The sequence below is a fragment of the Alternaria triticimaculans genome (assembly GCF_023758025.1).
Source record: "Alternaria triticimaculans strain BMP 0046 chromosome Unknown scaffold_7, whole genome shotgun sequence".
NCBI classification, from domain to species: Eukaryota; Fungi; Ascomycota; class Dothideomycetes; order Pleosporales; family Pleosporaceae; genus Alternaria; species Alternaria triticimaculans.
In genome coordinates, this window is record NW_026055964.1 from 829,194 (window position 1) to 842,791 (window position 13,598).

Sequence of the window (13,598 nt, forward strand, 5' to 3'; positions counted from 1 at the left end):
GATCTACAAGCGACAAGTCATCAGCACCCTTACCTTTGCATCGAGGAGCCTAGACGACAAGAAGCGTGTTAGCGACCGATACATGGCTACAGCGCCACCCCATATCCACGCCATGACTGTCCTAATTGGCGATATCGCGCAGAAGGGGTGGGTATTGGCAGCCGCGAGTGAAGTGCGAGAGGAGGAGCTTGGGTATCCGCATGAACGCGGGTGCCATGGCTAGTGGAGTAATGGGTCGTCGGCAGATAAAGGTTCATTGGGAATGCAAAGCTTAGGTAAGATTGAAGTCAAGATGAGGTTTTGGCTATGCATCTCGTATTGCGGAATAGGTTCCCGTGACCAATCATGCTAGCGGAGGTGCGCCCAACGTATGAGAATGGTCACGCCACTGGAAACATTGCAAATGTGAAGGGCGTTGGCATGAAGTAGCCCACAAGATTCTTGTTATTGCAATTTACAACCAACCAACATAATCGTAACAGTCTTATGCAAGTCCATCGTTACTTCGTCAGATCAAATCACCCACTAGACGGTTGCCTCTTCTTCAAGACGTTCCTCCGCTGTTTCCGATCCGCCTCCAGTAATCTTTCCCGATCGTTTTTATCCTTGTGAGTCCCACTCCCCTCGCCGAATCCTTCTCCTTGTGTGATGGTGACTCCGCTGACGGCTTTGCCCGCCCCAAGAGTGATACCATTGGCTCCGAATTTGCCCGCCATACTCTTCGTGCTCTGCTGGCTGTCGAAACTGGACCTCCTGGCGGGCGTGTGGTTAGCGGGTGTGGTAGTTTGAGACGGATCTGTACCAGCGACTTCGTCGGAGGACCACCATCCTTCGGGCCGAGACGTCGAGGTTTTTTCTGTCATTTGAGAGTCGCCGACTGACGCACCTGGTGAGCTGAAGGATATGGTTGACATCCTGTTTGTGGAAGGGGGTGGCGAGGATATGGTTGATATCCTGTGCGAGGGTGGTGGTGACATGATTCTGTTGCGGGAAGGCGAGGGCTTCTCTTCGGTTTGGGTTCTTCGGTGAGTGGGAGGTCGTGGCGTTTGAGACGCTTGGAAAGGACTTGCTAGCGACAATGGCCTTTCTGCTATCGTCGTGCCATCGATGGAGCTCGGCGCTCGCGAGTGTTGGGAAACTTTTCTTGTCCGTAGCGCTACCGGAGCTGTCGCACTCTCATCTCCCGCATCGTCGTCGTCTTCGTCGCCGTCTAACCCGGGTAGTTTGCTGGACTCTGGTAGGAGACCTTGGTACCGGCCCGGCGATCGTAAGCGTCGTTGCTTCTGACTCTCTAGAGCTGCTGCTTCTGAGCCTGCGAATTTGTCCAACGCTTCAAAGACGTGCGGGAAGACGAGTGTGTGAACCGATTCCGCCCACAGAAAGTCCAGGTGCTCGTAGTGAGGGATCTCTTTAGCGATAGTATGAGCTGGGAGCTCCTTGAGCATGACCTTGATGTCGACTAAGCTGTCCGAGCCGCCGTAAACAAGCACGATCGGCGTCTTGATGTTCTTGGTTGGAAACTTGGCAACCTTGTAGTACTTGGATCGATTGGATGTGATTGGATTCGGCGCTTCATCGTCGTACATTTGGAACGTGCCATTCCGAATGATCTGGAACCAGTGTACCACGCTCTTAGTCGACGTGTATGAGTAAAGATGGGGGTATGCTGCGAGCTTTTGCTCGGGTAGGATGTTGACAGCGGACCAGTTGAAAAGGAAGCGCAGGGATGTGTCGATGAATCGGACGAAGATGGGAGGATATAGGATGGATTGCCACATGGTTGCCGACGGGAGAATGGTCTTTCGTCCGAACGCCAAGTAGAGAATATCCGGAGAGGCTTTGACAAAGGCGTCGACAATGCCAGACGCAACACCCTTGGGAGACATAGCCGGGGCTAGCGCAATGAAGACATCCACCTTCTCGTTCAGTGTAGGATGGATGGACAAGGTCGCGAAAGCCTGCGCGGTTCCTTGCGAAAAGCCAATATACGACAGAGAGGGCTGGTGCGTAGTCTCGAGGATGTAGGCGATGGAGTCCGGGATGTCGTGGAAGGCGAACTGGTCCATGCTGAAGTTCCAGAAGCTGCTCGAGGTAGGGGGCGTGTGGACGCTCTTCTTGGAGTACTTGTTTCCTCGGTTGTTGCCGAGCCAGACGTCGTATCCGCGCTCGACGAGCTCGAATGGCAAGCATCGCTCTTTGTCGGTCAAGCAGACCCAGACCTCGCTGTTCATCATGAGACCGTGGTGGAGGTAGACGACCTTCTTCTTGACGCCCTTGGCCCTATCTCCGCTGTTGACGCGCACATCTTCCTCGCCCTGTCGCCAGCCCAGCCGGTGCAGACCCAGGAGATAGCCATCGCCCGTCTGCACAATGTGTTCCTCGCAGTAGTAGCCGTAGAGGTCGCATAGCTCGGTAAAGTCGGAGGCATTGGCGATGGAGCTCCACACGCCCTTCTTCTTCTGGCGCGAGCGCTTGGACGAGGGCGACGAGAGGTGGTTGAACAGGCGGCGCGTGAGGCGGTAGCAGAAGTTGATAATGGGCGTAGGGAGGGCAAGCGTGATGACGGCAATGAAGGACTCGAGGCCGATGAGGCAGATGGAGAGAAACAGGGCGATGTACTCGCGGATGTGGAGGCGCGACAGGAAGGGTATATGGAGCGCCATGCTGCCCAGGTGCCCTCGGGCGTGTGAAGACGGGCAGGGCACAGAAGCAATTAAAGCAGAGACAAAATGGCAGCGCGACAACGCATCGCCCCTCTGTACGCGCGGGCCTCTGAAAGTTCACAGCTCGCGCTCCAGCCCCTCTTGAGTTACGGTGAGGTCTTGAGTCTGAATGACGTTCCAGACGGAAGCAGCCATCCCTGACATGTGACAACGCATCCTAGCCCCGGAGGTTAGCGCGACGTTTCGCCGACGGCTGTGAAATGCTAGCTCCACTGCATCACTCCACACATGCATTGTTGAGTGCGCTGGTAGCCACACGCGACCACCTGCCACCATGCCGCAGTCCTGCAAAGACATCCGTATGGCTTATTCTGTATCTTCTGCGATGCCTCGGCTAACCGGAGTGGCTAGGCGCTGCGCTGGCATTCTGCCTCCAAAATAGCGACTGCATCATGGTCGACCGACACACGCCCGGCGAATGTCTGCGCCCGCCCCTCAAATACACCCTCCCCACCCAGTGCCAGCAGCTGCAAAAGGGCTACGCCGAGTGCAAAAAGGGCATGATTGACATGCGCAAGCGCTTCCGCGGCAACCGGCCCATTGCCGTGCCAGGCCAACTCGAGACGGGCGCATTTGGCCAGGGCCGTTCCGAGGCGGACGAGAAGGCGGGCACCATGGAGGAGAAGGGATACATGCTCTACGCGGGGCGGCCGTACAAAGACGTCAAGGAGACCAAGGGCGATGAGGATCCAGAGAACAAGGGCCTGGACCGGTAGCGATGGTCCGCGGCACACGACAGCATAGATTGGCGTTTGGGTATCACGAACGGGGACCCCATCTTCCCTCTGTATAGCAAGCCTGTACACTACGCATACTAGCGATATATCACGAACCTCTGGGTATGATGACACGAACAACTGAACAACTGCAAACCCTTCTTGACTAGCTCGTTCTCTAGATGGCAAACACATACGATTGATCGAAGCACTCGTCCCACCCGGCAACCCCGCCCTTCCAGTATCTCTTCAGCACCGAACATACTTTGATTGGACAGCTCGTCCCCAGCGTCCTACTCAGATCCTCCAAGCCCGCCTCGATCCAGTTGCGCGTCCCTTCCCCACGATGCATAGCTTCTACACCCGCGACGATCAGCGGCCAGACCATAAACTTAGCCATACGCGGGGCCTTGAGTGCAGTGCCGAGGTTGCTGAGCAGGACGTCGCCGTAAGCTGCTTGGCTCTCGAGCAGTGAAGGTGTCGTCGGGAGGACCATGAGTGGGCAAAGGGACAAGGTGGCGTAGAGCGCGACGGCGGATTTGTACACCAGACCAACAGTCAGCCATTCAGTGCAGAAGGTACCAGCTCGCGCCCAGTCCTCGGCTGAGAAGGCTTCGATGCGGCCGAGGACGTTATAAGCTTCGAGTGCATAGTCCGGGTTGAAATCACACAGCTGTGTTGCTGCAGATGCTTTTGCGCGTAGCTGATTCGTTCGCAATATCTCAGTGAAGAGCTCTCGCGGACAGAGCGTATACGGGAAGATAAGACTGTACATGTCGGTTATATCTTCATTCATTTCCTCCGCAGTGTTGCTGATGTCGACTTGGTCCCATGACGGACTGCACGTGTTGGAAAGAGACACGATACTAATCATATAAGCAGGTTTTCAATCTAAAGGGCAAATAGACATACAGTAGGTAGAGCACCATCGGCTGGATCAGGTACGGGGCTTCCTTCATGACCTGCTTGGGTCCACCTCTGAGGTCAACTATCCGCTTCATGGCATTCACATGTGAACGTCCATCCGCAAAGGTGGGGTTTTGGAGCTAGAGGTACGTATCAGTACGGGACTCCAAGTTTCACATTCCAGGCGCGCTCGCATACCTCTAAGCACATGAACATGAGAATTGTGGTGATAGTCATGTCCGAGCATCGTGTCTTGTCCTGGGCAATATGGCGACTCAATGCTCGCAAAGCTGCCCCCCGATGTTGGTATACTTTTGTCCGCGCCATCACCGCTGTATGGCCTGCGCCTAATGGTAAACTGTAGATGAAATGATTGAGTGACAGGCAGACTAGCGCATGATGGATGGACGGAGTAAGCAAATGCAAGACCTGCGGAGGGAAGAGCACGAGGGCGGGGTTGGGTGCCAGTTCTTGGGATGCCTTGTATTGTGGGTGTATCCGTACGTTGTCTGGTAGCGTTAGCCATCGGCCACACATGTCGCTCTAAAGCTAGATCCATATTCCATACTGAGGAAAGGAGTCACTCACAGTACTGAACAGCTTGCACCACTTCCGATGTCTCGTCCATGAGATCATCATAGAGTGGTACATCTTGCATGCTCAGGAACGCGAGTAGGCGCTTCAGTCGCTGGAGTGGATCACGACCCGAGCGCAATAAGCTTTCGGCCTCCTCATGCAAGCCTTTCTCCACGATCTCTTCGATCTTGGCCCTTCCGCCGATCTCGAATACCCTGGCGGCCTCTTTGGCCACGGCTATCATCTTGAAGGATAGCACGTGGAGCTCAGTCACCCGATACTGGGGATTGACGATCCGGTCCTTTACCCATTCGGTCAAGGTGGCTTCGTAGTCTATGGGTTCGCAGGCATAGTCGACTTCACTCTTAGCCGCTGTGTTATTGCTGGATCTTTTCCGCGGACTACTGTCTTTCTTTCCTCTTCGTTTGGACGTCACCATCCCTGGCTGAACCCACTGAAGCGGCTTCGCGTCGTCGTAGCCCGAGCATTGCCGACCGCGTTTCTGACACTTGTTGCAGCGCGGCAGCGTCTTGTCGCATACTAGTCGTCGTTTAAGACACTCCCAGCATTGGCGTGTTGTTCTCTTTTCTCCCGTTTCGGCCATGGTCGCTTCTGAATGCGGGTAGATAGAGATTAACCGGAAGGTACCCGCAAAGAAGGCGGCAATGGCAGCGGCTTTGGTGGCCTCATAAAGGCGTGCATTTCTGCAGCTTTATTACCATAGAGGGCTTGTCTGACTATCATAGGTGGCTGGTGGTGATGAGTTCAGCTGGTTATCAAGTCCGTCTTGGCCAGCTTTACTGCTGTATTGGGTCTAGTCCAGCGAGGAAGCTTATGTGCATGTGGCGCTGGGGGCCTGAGACCCGAGTGTCTTCGTATTCGGAGGTGCCGAATCGACATGTCTTGTGCTGAAAATCGCAACCGAAAAGTGCAGATTGTGAGCGACTGAAGAAAGTTTCGAAGCATGTATACATGCGCATTTAGCAGTCTGCCTAGCGTGATGTGGCTGTTCATGAGGAAGGCGCGCGCGGGCGACGCGTTCCTGCCCGAGAGGCAGTTGCGTCATTTGACAGCCGAAAGCTAGTGTGAAGCTCGATTGGCAGGTGCGCCTCACAAACGGCCACCACGATAAAGCTTTAGTAAATATGGTCATCAAGATCTCGTTCTGCTATCCGGCACATTCTTCACTGTCTTCTCGTATATGCTGCTACCTGTCAACATCCAAATGGTGTGAGGTATGCTACTTTGCCGTGCTCCGAGCTTGAGACGCGACAGCGATGGAACCGTTCTGCCTTCCAAAGTTGCGTTTCTTGAACCAAGCTGATTGGATCGAGAGCATGCAAGCGGTATACGAGAGGAGTACTTAGCTGTACAATCGTATGAAGGCTTGGCCATCAATAGTGCTGTGTCAGGACAAGCCTGTAGTAATCCTATTGGACATGCCGATTGCTCTTCTCTTGCCCTTGGAGTCAGCAACGATCATTCGAAGATCAAATTGCAGTCGCTCCAGCTTAAATACTTGGATGCGCATGTCACTTCTCATGCTCTTCATTTACCCCGTTAAATAAAATCTACCATGGCTCCCTCAGACGGCGAGATCGTTCCCGGAAGGGTCTACCTATATCAGCCTGTTAAATGGGCCCCTCCTATGTTCGCCGTGTGGTTCGCAATCGCTACCCTTGCGCATGTTTGGCAATGCTTCAAGTACAAGGCCTGGAAAGTCACTGGTCTCCACCCCTTCTGCGGTCTACTGTTCACAGCTGGCTTTGTCGTACGTTCCTATGGGGCCTTTAGTTACGAAAACATCGGAGCATACGTCGCGAGCTCTATCCTCATATTATGTGCACCGTAAGTAGCTCGCCCTTCTCTTTTGAGGTGGCTAACAAATCACCAGCCCCATCCTTGAGCTGGCCAACTACCATGTGCTTGGTCGAATACTCTACTACGTACCATACCACGCGCCTCTGCATCCCGGCCGTACCCTTACGACGTTTGGTGCAATATCCAGCATCGTTGAAGTTTTGAACGCGATCGGCGTCTCCTGGCTAGCGAACCCCAACATTCTCGAGATCTATGCCGACATCGGACATATCCTGATGAAGGTGTCACTGATCTTACAAATCGGTGTCATCCTCCTCTTCTGCATAATCGCCGGCGTCTTTCACAGACGATGTATCAGGGGTGGCATCAAATCGAAGAAAGTACAGGGCCCTCTCATCACGCTGTACATCAGTCAGGGTCTCATCCTCATTCGCACAATATACCGCTGCGTCGAACATTTCGGCATCAGCCGCGTACCCACAAATCCGTCAAAAGACTGGGATCCGATGAGTCTCTCGCCAATCGTTCGATACGAATGGTTCTTCTGGGTTTTCGACGCAAGCCTCATGCTCGTAAACACCGTGCTGTGGAACTATCGCCATCCGCGTCGCTACCTACCGGAGGATTACCACGTCTACTTGGCTCAGGATGGGCAGACCGAGCTGGAAGGCCCAGGTTGGAAGGATGATATGCCGTGGTTTATGACCTTCATAGATCCGTGTGGAATTACTGCGTCAATTACCGGTGGTGATCGAAGGGCAGAGAGACCATTCTGGGAGGATAATGGTTATGAAACTTTCGAACTGGTTCAAAGAGACAATGGTGCCGTAGGAGCTAAAGCCTGAGAGGGCGGCACGCTCTGGTGAAAAATTCAAACGAGGTTCGCTGTTCATAGATTCCTTGTTGATTGATCGGTTGCGAGTTAGACTCGTACAGATAGCGCTGAAAGCTCCAAATGCGGACCTTCTCGTCTCGCACACCATCGGTAATGAGACCTTGGGAGGCTGCAAGTATGCGGCATCAAGGTGACGCTGCGTATCCCGAGTATAAGGAAACGGAGGGCTGTGGATCAAGGAGGGCGTCGATTGAAGGCTGCGGGCGTAGGTAACAGGGCGCAGCGTAGTGGGAGCTGTCACCGCTTTTAGAGGAAAGGCTGATGTCATAGACGCGACGCTGGCCGCCTCTCAGCCCTTCCAACACACGACAGGCCCCACTACGCGGCCCGCCTGATCATCCACCTTCCTCCATCTGGCCATGTCTGCCTATGCTACTCTTCGCGTGCATCATGCCTGAAGTTCTAGAAACTATATCAATGCTGATTGCTGCTGCGATTGATGGTGGAGGGCCATTGCGCAATCTACCTCGGCTCCGCACACCATGACCGCGAATCTCGACACGCGTCGCATCCGGTCTTCCACTTCCGCTGAGCTTCGAGACTACTACACCCAGATACTGGACGATGCGCCAATCCAGGAGATCACGACACAGCTCCTCTCAGCTATTGAGAGAGGCTCGATATCGCCGCTCACCTTCGGGCCATGGCTCGGCGTAGCACAGTCGCCTCTCGCTACACGCGAAGCGCTCAATCAAGATAAATCCGTACTTGTCCGCAAGCTCGGCATCAAGTTTTTGCGTAAAGGACTTTGTTCTTCGCGATGGAGAGAGACGTGGGATGGCGTTGGAGGAACTGCTGGGTTGCTTGACATCTTTGCAGACCTCTCAGTGATCGAGGTCAAGGCTGCTTGTAACGCAATTGGTCGTTCTGGTAGAGGCGCTGACCTGAATGCGAAAAGAGAGCTTTTCACGAAATTCTTCAAAGCGCTGCACCCTGATCGCTTCCCCGATTCGCCGCATAAGACGAAAGATCAGCGTGCACTTGGAAGGTTCTATCGACTCATCATTCCTGCGTGTTCGAAGGAGTTGGTAGAAGAGGCCATCGCAAGCGGGTCGAAAGGAACATGGAAAGATGCGCGAACCAAGGATCTCGTCAAGTACTATCCGGAGTGTATGCAAGAAGAGCTTCTCCAAGCGGTGAGCGCGGAACAATTACCCAGCGACAACATCACGGTATTTACAGAGCTACTGCATCACCATCCGCCAGGTAAATCGACCACAAAGGGCTTCTCCAAGTCGATGGAGTTCTCTTTGAGACTCTTGGAAACCCTTGGTAATTCAGCGCACTCGGTAGTGGCGGACGAGACTTTCATCGACCAACTCGTCGATCCTCTCATTAAACGTGCAATCAAGAACCACGCAGGTTGGGATATGATACAACGAATAGTCGATCTCACAATGCGGTACTTGGAAGCCCATCCAAGCACAGGATGTCACATCACTGGCATCGAGGGCGACTTTCTCCAGCAGGTCGCCTATTGCTGGTCACAACAGCCAAGTTTGTTCGAACAGCAACTGCGGAGGCTCTGTTCTCATCCGGTATTTGGTACGGCCAGCAAGACCAACATCGAAGACTGGGATGACGTCCTCGCAAGCATTCCAGCAAAGCGAAGTTACCCACTCTTGAGACTTTGCTACCAAGAGTCCACCTCGCTTGACCTTGACAGCGATGCGGATCTGAAGAAGACCAAGGGCTCGATCCATCCCAGCTTTTTCGCCAATCTGTCCCCTGCCGACGCTCTGCTACTGTTTACTCGTCTGCGAAAAGCGAAAGGAGATGCTGATCTAATCGACCTTGATCGAAATCGCTCTATATTCGGCCAAACGCCAACTTATGAACTTCAAGGTCAAAGTGGTGACCCGGATATATTTCACTTCTGGCTACTAAGCCTGAACAACAAGGAAGAAGACGCCAAGATATTGGCCAATGGCTACGTTGATGTGCGCAAGAAGAAGGCTGCTACTGCATCTCAGCCGGAACAACGTGCATTCTTTGCCAAGTCAGCGCTATTTGCTGCTATCGCCAGTGGGTCTCTCGACCTGCTGAAAGATACGCTGGAGTGGACCAAACGCTTCTTGCGAGATCCGCTCGTGATGCGGGAGATCTATCCAAACATATTTCCTGAAGAAGCTACACGCCTACTATCAGGTATTCCTGCATCGATCAACGGATTGCCAAGCCTGACTGTGCTACAACACCGAGTCGCAATGGCGAACACGATTTTGCAAGGAATGTTTGACACAGCATGCGAAGCCCTCAGGGAACCTTCGTTCAACGCGTCTGATTGGGGTGGCGTCTTTGAGCTATTCCACGATGTTATCAAACTACGGATGGATCTCACACCACATGTCAAGAAGCAACTCAGAGCCCCTGATCACGGTATACATGCCTGCATTTGGCAGGTCACGATTCCTATGCTCATTGCGGTCGAGGAAAAGGCGCAAAGAGAGGAATACGCAAGACTAGAAGCGAATCATCCCCGTGGCATTCTCGCCTATCACAGATCCTTCACTATTGAGCTTGAAAGCTCCGAGGTCTCGACATATGTCTTCTTAGACACCCTCGCACGAGCGAGAGACGAACTCTGGTCCAGGCTAAGGCCGCTAGACCGTCCCGCCACACTGGCGCTTCCTGAGCCCTTTCCTAGAGGACTTCCAATACAATACCTGACTGCACCGTGGATTCTGAACGTGAAGGATCTCAACAGCATAGGGGCATCTTACATTGCAGCGCGTACCCAGCAAGCCATCTTCCCAGATCCGAAGACTGCTCTCCAACCCGTATCACTAGACAAAGAGTTTCAGAAGACCATTGGGCTGTTCATAGACAGTTACCAGTATGGCCTACAGCTTTATATACCCAAAGCATGCGACAAGCTGGAGAAGAAAGCTCGTCTCAGAAGGGCGTGGCAGTATGCCATCGGCCCTCTAAGCTCCGACAGGATGACAGAGGAGGAAGCAATACGCTTTTGGAAAGACATGAAGCCAGACGATTTGGATGAGTGGCCGCCTGAGGGCGTGATGAGGAATATAGAGAAGTCTTGGCCAATGATACCTGAGGATGACGGTTCGGGTGAGCCATGTGAATGGAACCCTTTTGCGACAAGACCGGATTTTGTCGAGCGGGAACTTGATGCACCGACTTATGTGGACTTCTCAGTTGGCGTATCGAGAATCATGACTTCAAGAAGCCGTGTGAACTTTCCCATTGTTGCAGCACCAGTTAAAGTTCCTGGCTACGAAGAGGACGCTAGGCTTATCTGGAGTTCATCGCGCGATATGGGAGAAGGTGGCGTGTTATCGGCTCTGCTGTATCTCGACGCGAAGTTCGTCAAGAGCGACCGCCTTCTAGCGACTCAATTTCCTTCGGAAACAGACACGCGATACCCGGCTTTATACTTGGACGAAGAGTTCCTCACTTCTGATGAGCCAAATCAGTTTACAGCTTCCAGAGCCATACACGGTCATCTCGATACGATACCTCCTACATTGCTGGCACAGCTTTCACGAAACCTCGTCAAAGCTCTTGATCATGCGGACACAGTTGAAGAATCCGACAGCCATACAGCTCTGCATGAGGTCACTATGCAGCTCATTGCTCGACTGGGCGAAAGTGATAGACCTGGCTTGGCCACGCAGTCAGCTGTCCGTACAATCCTGGATAGGCCCAAGTCGAGCTCATGGCATCGCATCCTACTAAAACCGAGTTTCCTCCGAAGGCTTCCGGCGTCGCAAGCTAGAGCCTGCATTGGATCTCTTTCCGATGAGATTATCAACATGGTACAGACCAGAAACATGAACAGAGAGAGCTCAGTAGAGGGCAATGTTGCGCGACCTACTGGCGAGCCACATGTGAAAGTCACTACGATTAAGATGTTGGTTCAGATTTTCCAGGACCTTGACTTGAACGGAACAGACTACGCTCTTTCAGTGCTATCGACACTTTCAAAAATGAACACCCATGTGGACGTCAGGCTCAACATCGTCAAGAGCCTCCTAGTACTGTTTGAAACTGGCTCTCGAGACCAATCTCGCGCAGTACTTGCTCTTCTGGAGTTGTTCATACCAATAGCTGGATCGTTGAACGAAAGACAGCCGCTGGACGAAGCGCAGTGGCTGCAGTGCGAACAGGACCTCACGCTCCCCGAGATTCAGGCCGGCATTTCGCTCGAGGAAGGGTCAGAATCACCGGTTTTGGTGGCTCTGATCCAATATTTCTGTAACAAGAAGAACGATACGGTCGAGTTCCAGCAATTCGTAGATCGAGTCTTGATGCCGGTACTGCAGAACCTCAGAGATCATACGACGAGATGGGCAGCATTGTTTCTCCGAAAGTACGGGCTTGAAGACGCGTTGCTTATGGACGTTCGCATCCCATCCATCCCGCGAGACCCGTACGTGAACAGGCTGCTACTAAACGAGAACAACAAGAAGCCGGCTCATGTACCGCATACTATACTGGAAGAATATGTGGAATACCTGTGCTTTATCATCGGACCTCCGGCATCTTTGCAAGCCATGAATCAGGGGCTTGTCGCTGATCCTGCACTAGCTTCACTTCCCGAAGTTCAAACATGGATACGGCTATTTGGGCAAGACCGCAGTCTCCGGAATGGTCGCTTTTCTGCGGACTTCATCGAACTTCTAGAACATGCGGTGGACTCTTCCGACGATACAGTTCTTACACCGAAACTCATCCAAGAGCAATGTCTCAATATTTTCACGACGTTTGTATTCAACGACGGGCCAACGTACACCAGCCTTACGAAAGGCTTCTATAATAGATTGCTGAGTGGAAAATATATCGCAGAGTCTTGGTGGCTACAGCACGGCAACCCGATCCTAATAGCGATGGTGTCTTACGTCAACAACTTGCGCAACCGAAAGTGGGAGCGCGACCCAGCCCGAGAGCCTTCGGTCCTTCCTGATACCTTTTCCTGGCGTCTTGTCCTGCTCGATTATCCATGGCCTTCCCGCGATGAAGGAGAAGAGACTCGGGAGCAGAAATGCACGCTCTTCGCCGGTCAGCTGGAGGCGATCATCGATGAGTTGAGTAGCCAGCCAGTCTACCATCAAGCCCTTCGAGACCTGAATGCCTACCTTGCCACTGACATCGTGTCTTCCAAGGGCAGCGGAAGGGGAGAAAAGCGATTCGGCACATCTCTATACATTTACGATAAACACGATCTGCTGCACGACCGTCTCCAGAACAATCGCATATTGACAGCGATCTACGTAGGCGACATTCGTAAGACGAGGTTGAGCTGGTTGACAGCACCGGACTTGTTGAAGGTCGAAGTTGCCTGGGCACTAGTTCAACTCGTGGGAGACGAGTTGAAGGAGGACCGAGCTATCGTGAATAAAGAGACCAGGCATAAGTTGGAATCAATGGTGGATACGTGGAAAGCATGTGAGAATGAGGGTGTCCGAAGAAGAGGATGGGAGATCGAGGAAAGCTATCTGTCCTAGCCTTACCTAGAAAACAGGCCGTAGCAATAGTGCTTGCTTTAGTTAGCAGGCAGAGTTTACGTCAGCTCGGATCCTTCGACGCGGTCCAAGGCTGGTGGCCTGATCAATGCGACTTCACAAATTGGCGAGCCCCGCTGGAACTTCTTCCTGTAGCCCGCGAAGTGTGACAATGGCTATTCCTGAAACTATTAACGCCAACATGCGGGAGACGATGGAGAGCATGGCGCCACTTTGGTACTCTTGGCCACAGCTCGCCGACCGAAAGCCCATGCCGCCACTCTACCAACCACTGATCTTTGTCCTTACCATCGTCCCGTTCTTCTTTTCCAGCCGACGTCGGATCGCCATCTGCATATTCCCACAGATTCTAGACCTATGCCTTAGGTCACCATGCTATACCTTCGGTAACCCCTCTGCCGACTATTACAACAGCTCGTTCTTCATTGCTGTGCCTCTCTGGTTCCTCGAATTCGCCATTTTGGCTCCACAGAAA

At 53.0% G+C, this 13,598-nt stretch overlaps 5 protein-coding genes across 5 annotated transcripts; 3 read left to right on the plus strand and 2 right to left on the minus strand.

Annotated features, from left to right (window-relative positions):
* Window positions 1–518: 518 nt before the first annotated feature.
* J4E78_005656 (uncharacterized protein) lies at window positions 519–2,663 on the minus strand (the record flags this gene model as incomplete). Its single annotated transcript, XM_049366273.1, has 1 exon — window positions 519–2,663. One exon carries the CDS (start codon window positions 2,661–2,663, stop codon window positions 519–521), a length of 2,145 nt encoding a protein of 714 aa, XP_049221999.1.
* A 334-nt stretch (window positions 2,664–2,997) lies between these two features.
* Window positions 2,998–3,439, plus strand: J4E78_005657 (uncharacterized protein; the record flags this gene model as incomplete). Its single annotated transcript, XM_049366274.1, has 2 exons — window positions 2,998–3,022; window positions 3,075–3,439. The coding sequence occupies 2 exons, from the start codon at window positions 2,998–3,000 to the stop codon at window positions 3,437–3,439; spliced, it is 390 nt and encodes a 129-aa protein (XP_049222000.1).
* Window positions 3,440–3,617: 178 nt separating this feature from the next.
* Window positions 3,618–5,360, minus strand: J4E78_005658 (uncharacterized protein; the record flags this gene model as incomplete). Its single annotated transcript, XM_049366275.1, has 5 exons — window positions 3,618–4,278; window positions 4,352–4,485; window positions 4,544–4,603; window positions 4,775–4,854; window positions 4,934–5,360. The coding sequence occupies 5 exons, from the start codon at window positions 5,358–5,360 to the stop codon at window positions 3,618–3,620; spliced, it is 1,362 nt and encodes a 453-aa protein (XP_049222001.1).
* A 1,137-nt stretch (window positions 5,361–6,497) lies between these two features.
* Window positions 6,498–7,587, plus strand: J4E78_005659 (uncharacterized protein; the record flags this gene model as incomplete). Its single annotated transcript, XM_049366276.1, has 2 exons — window positions 6,498–6,769; window positions 6,816–7,587. The coding sequence occupies 2 exons, from the start codon at window positions 6,498–6,500 to the stop codon at window positions 7,585–7,587; spliced, it is 1,044 nt and encodes a 347-aa protein (XP_049222002.1).
* A 532-nt stretch (window positions 7,588–8,119) lies between these two features.
* On the plus strand, window positions 8,120–13,105 carry J4E78_005660 (uncharacterized protein; the record flags this gene model as incomplete). Its single annotated transcript, XM_049366277.1, has 1 exon — window positions 8,120–13,105. One exon carries the CDS (start codon window positions 8,120–8,122, stop codon window positions 13,103–13,105), a length of 4,986 nt encoding a protein of 1,661 aa, XP_049222003.1.
* Window positions 13,106–13,598: the final 493 nt, after the last annotated feature.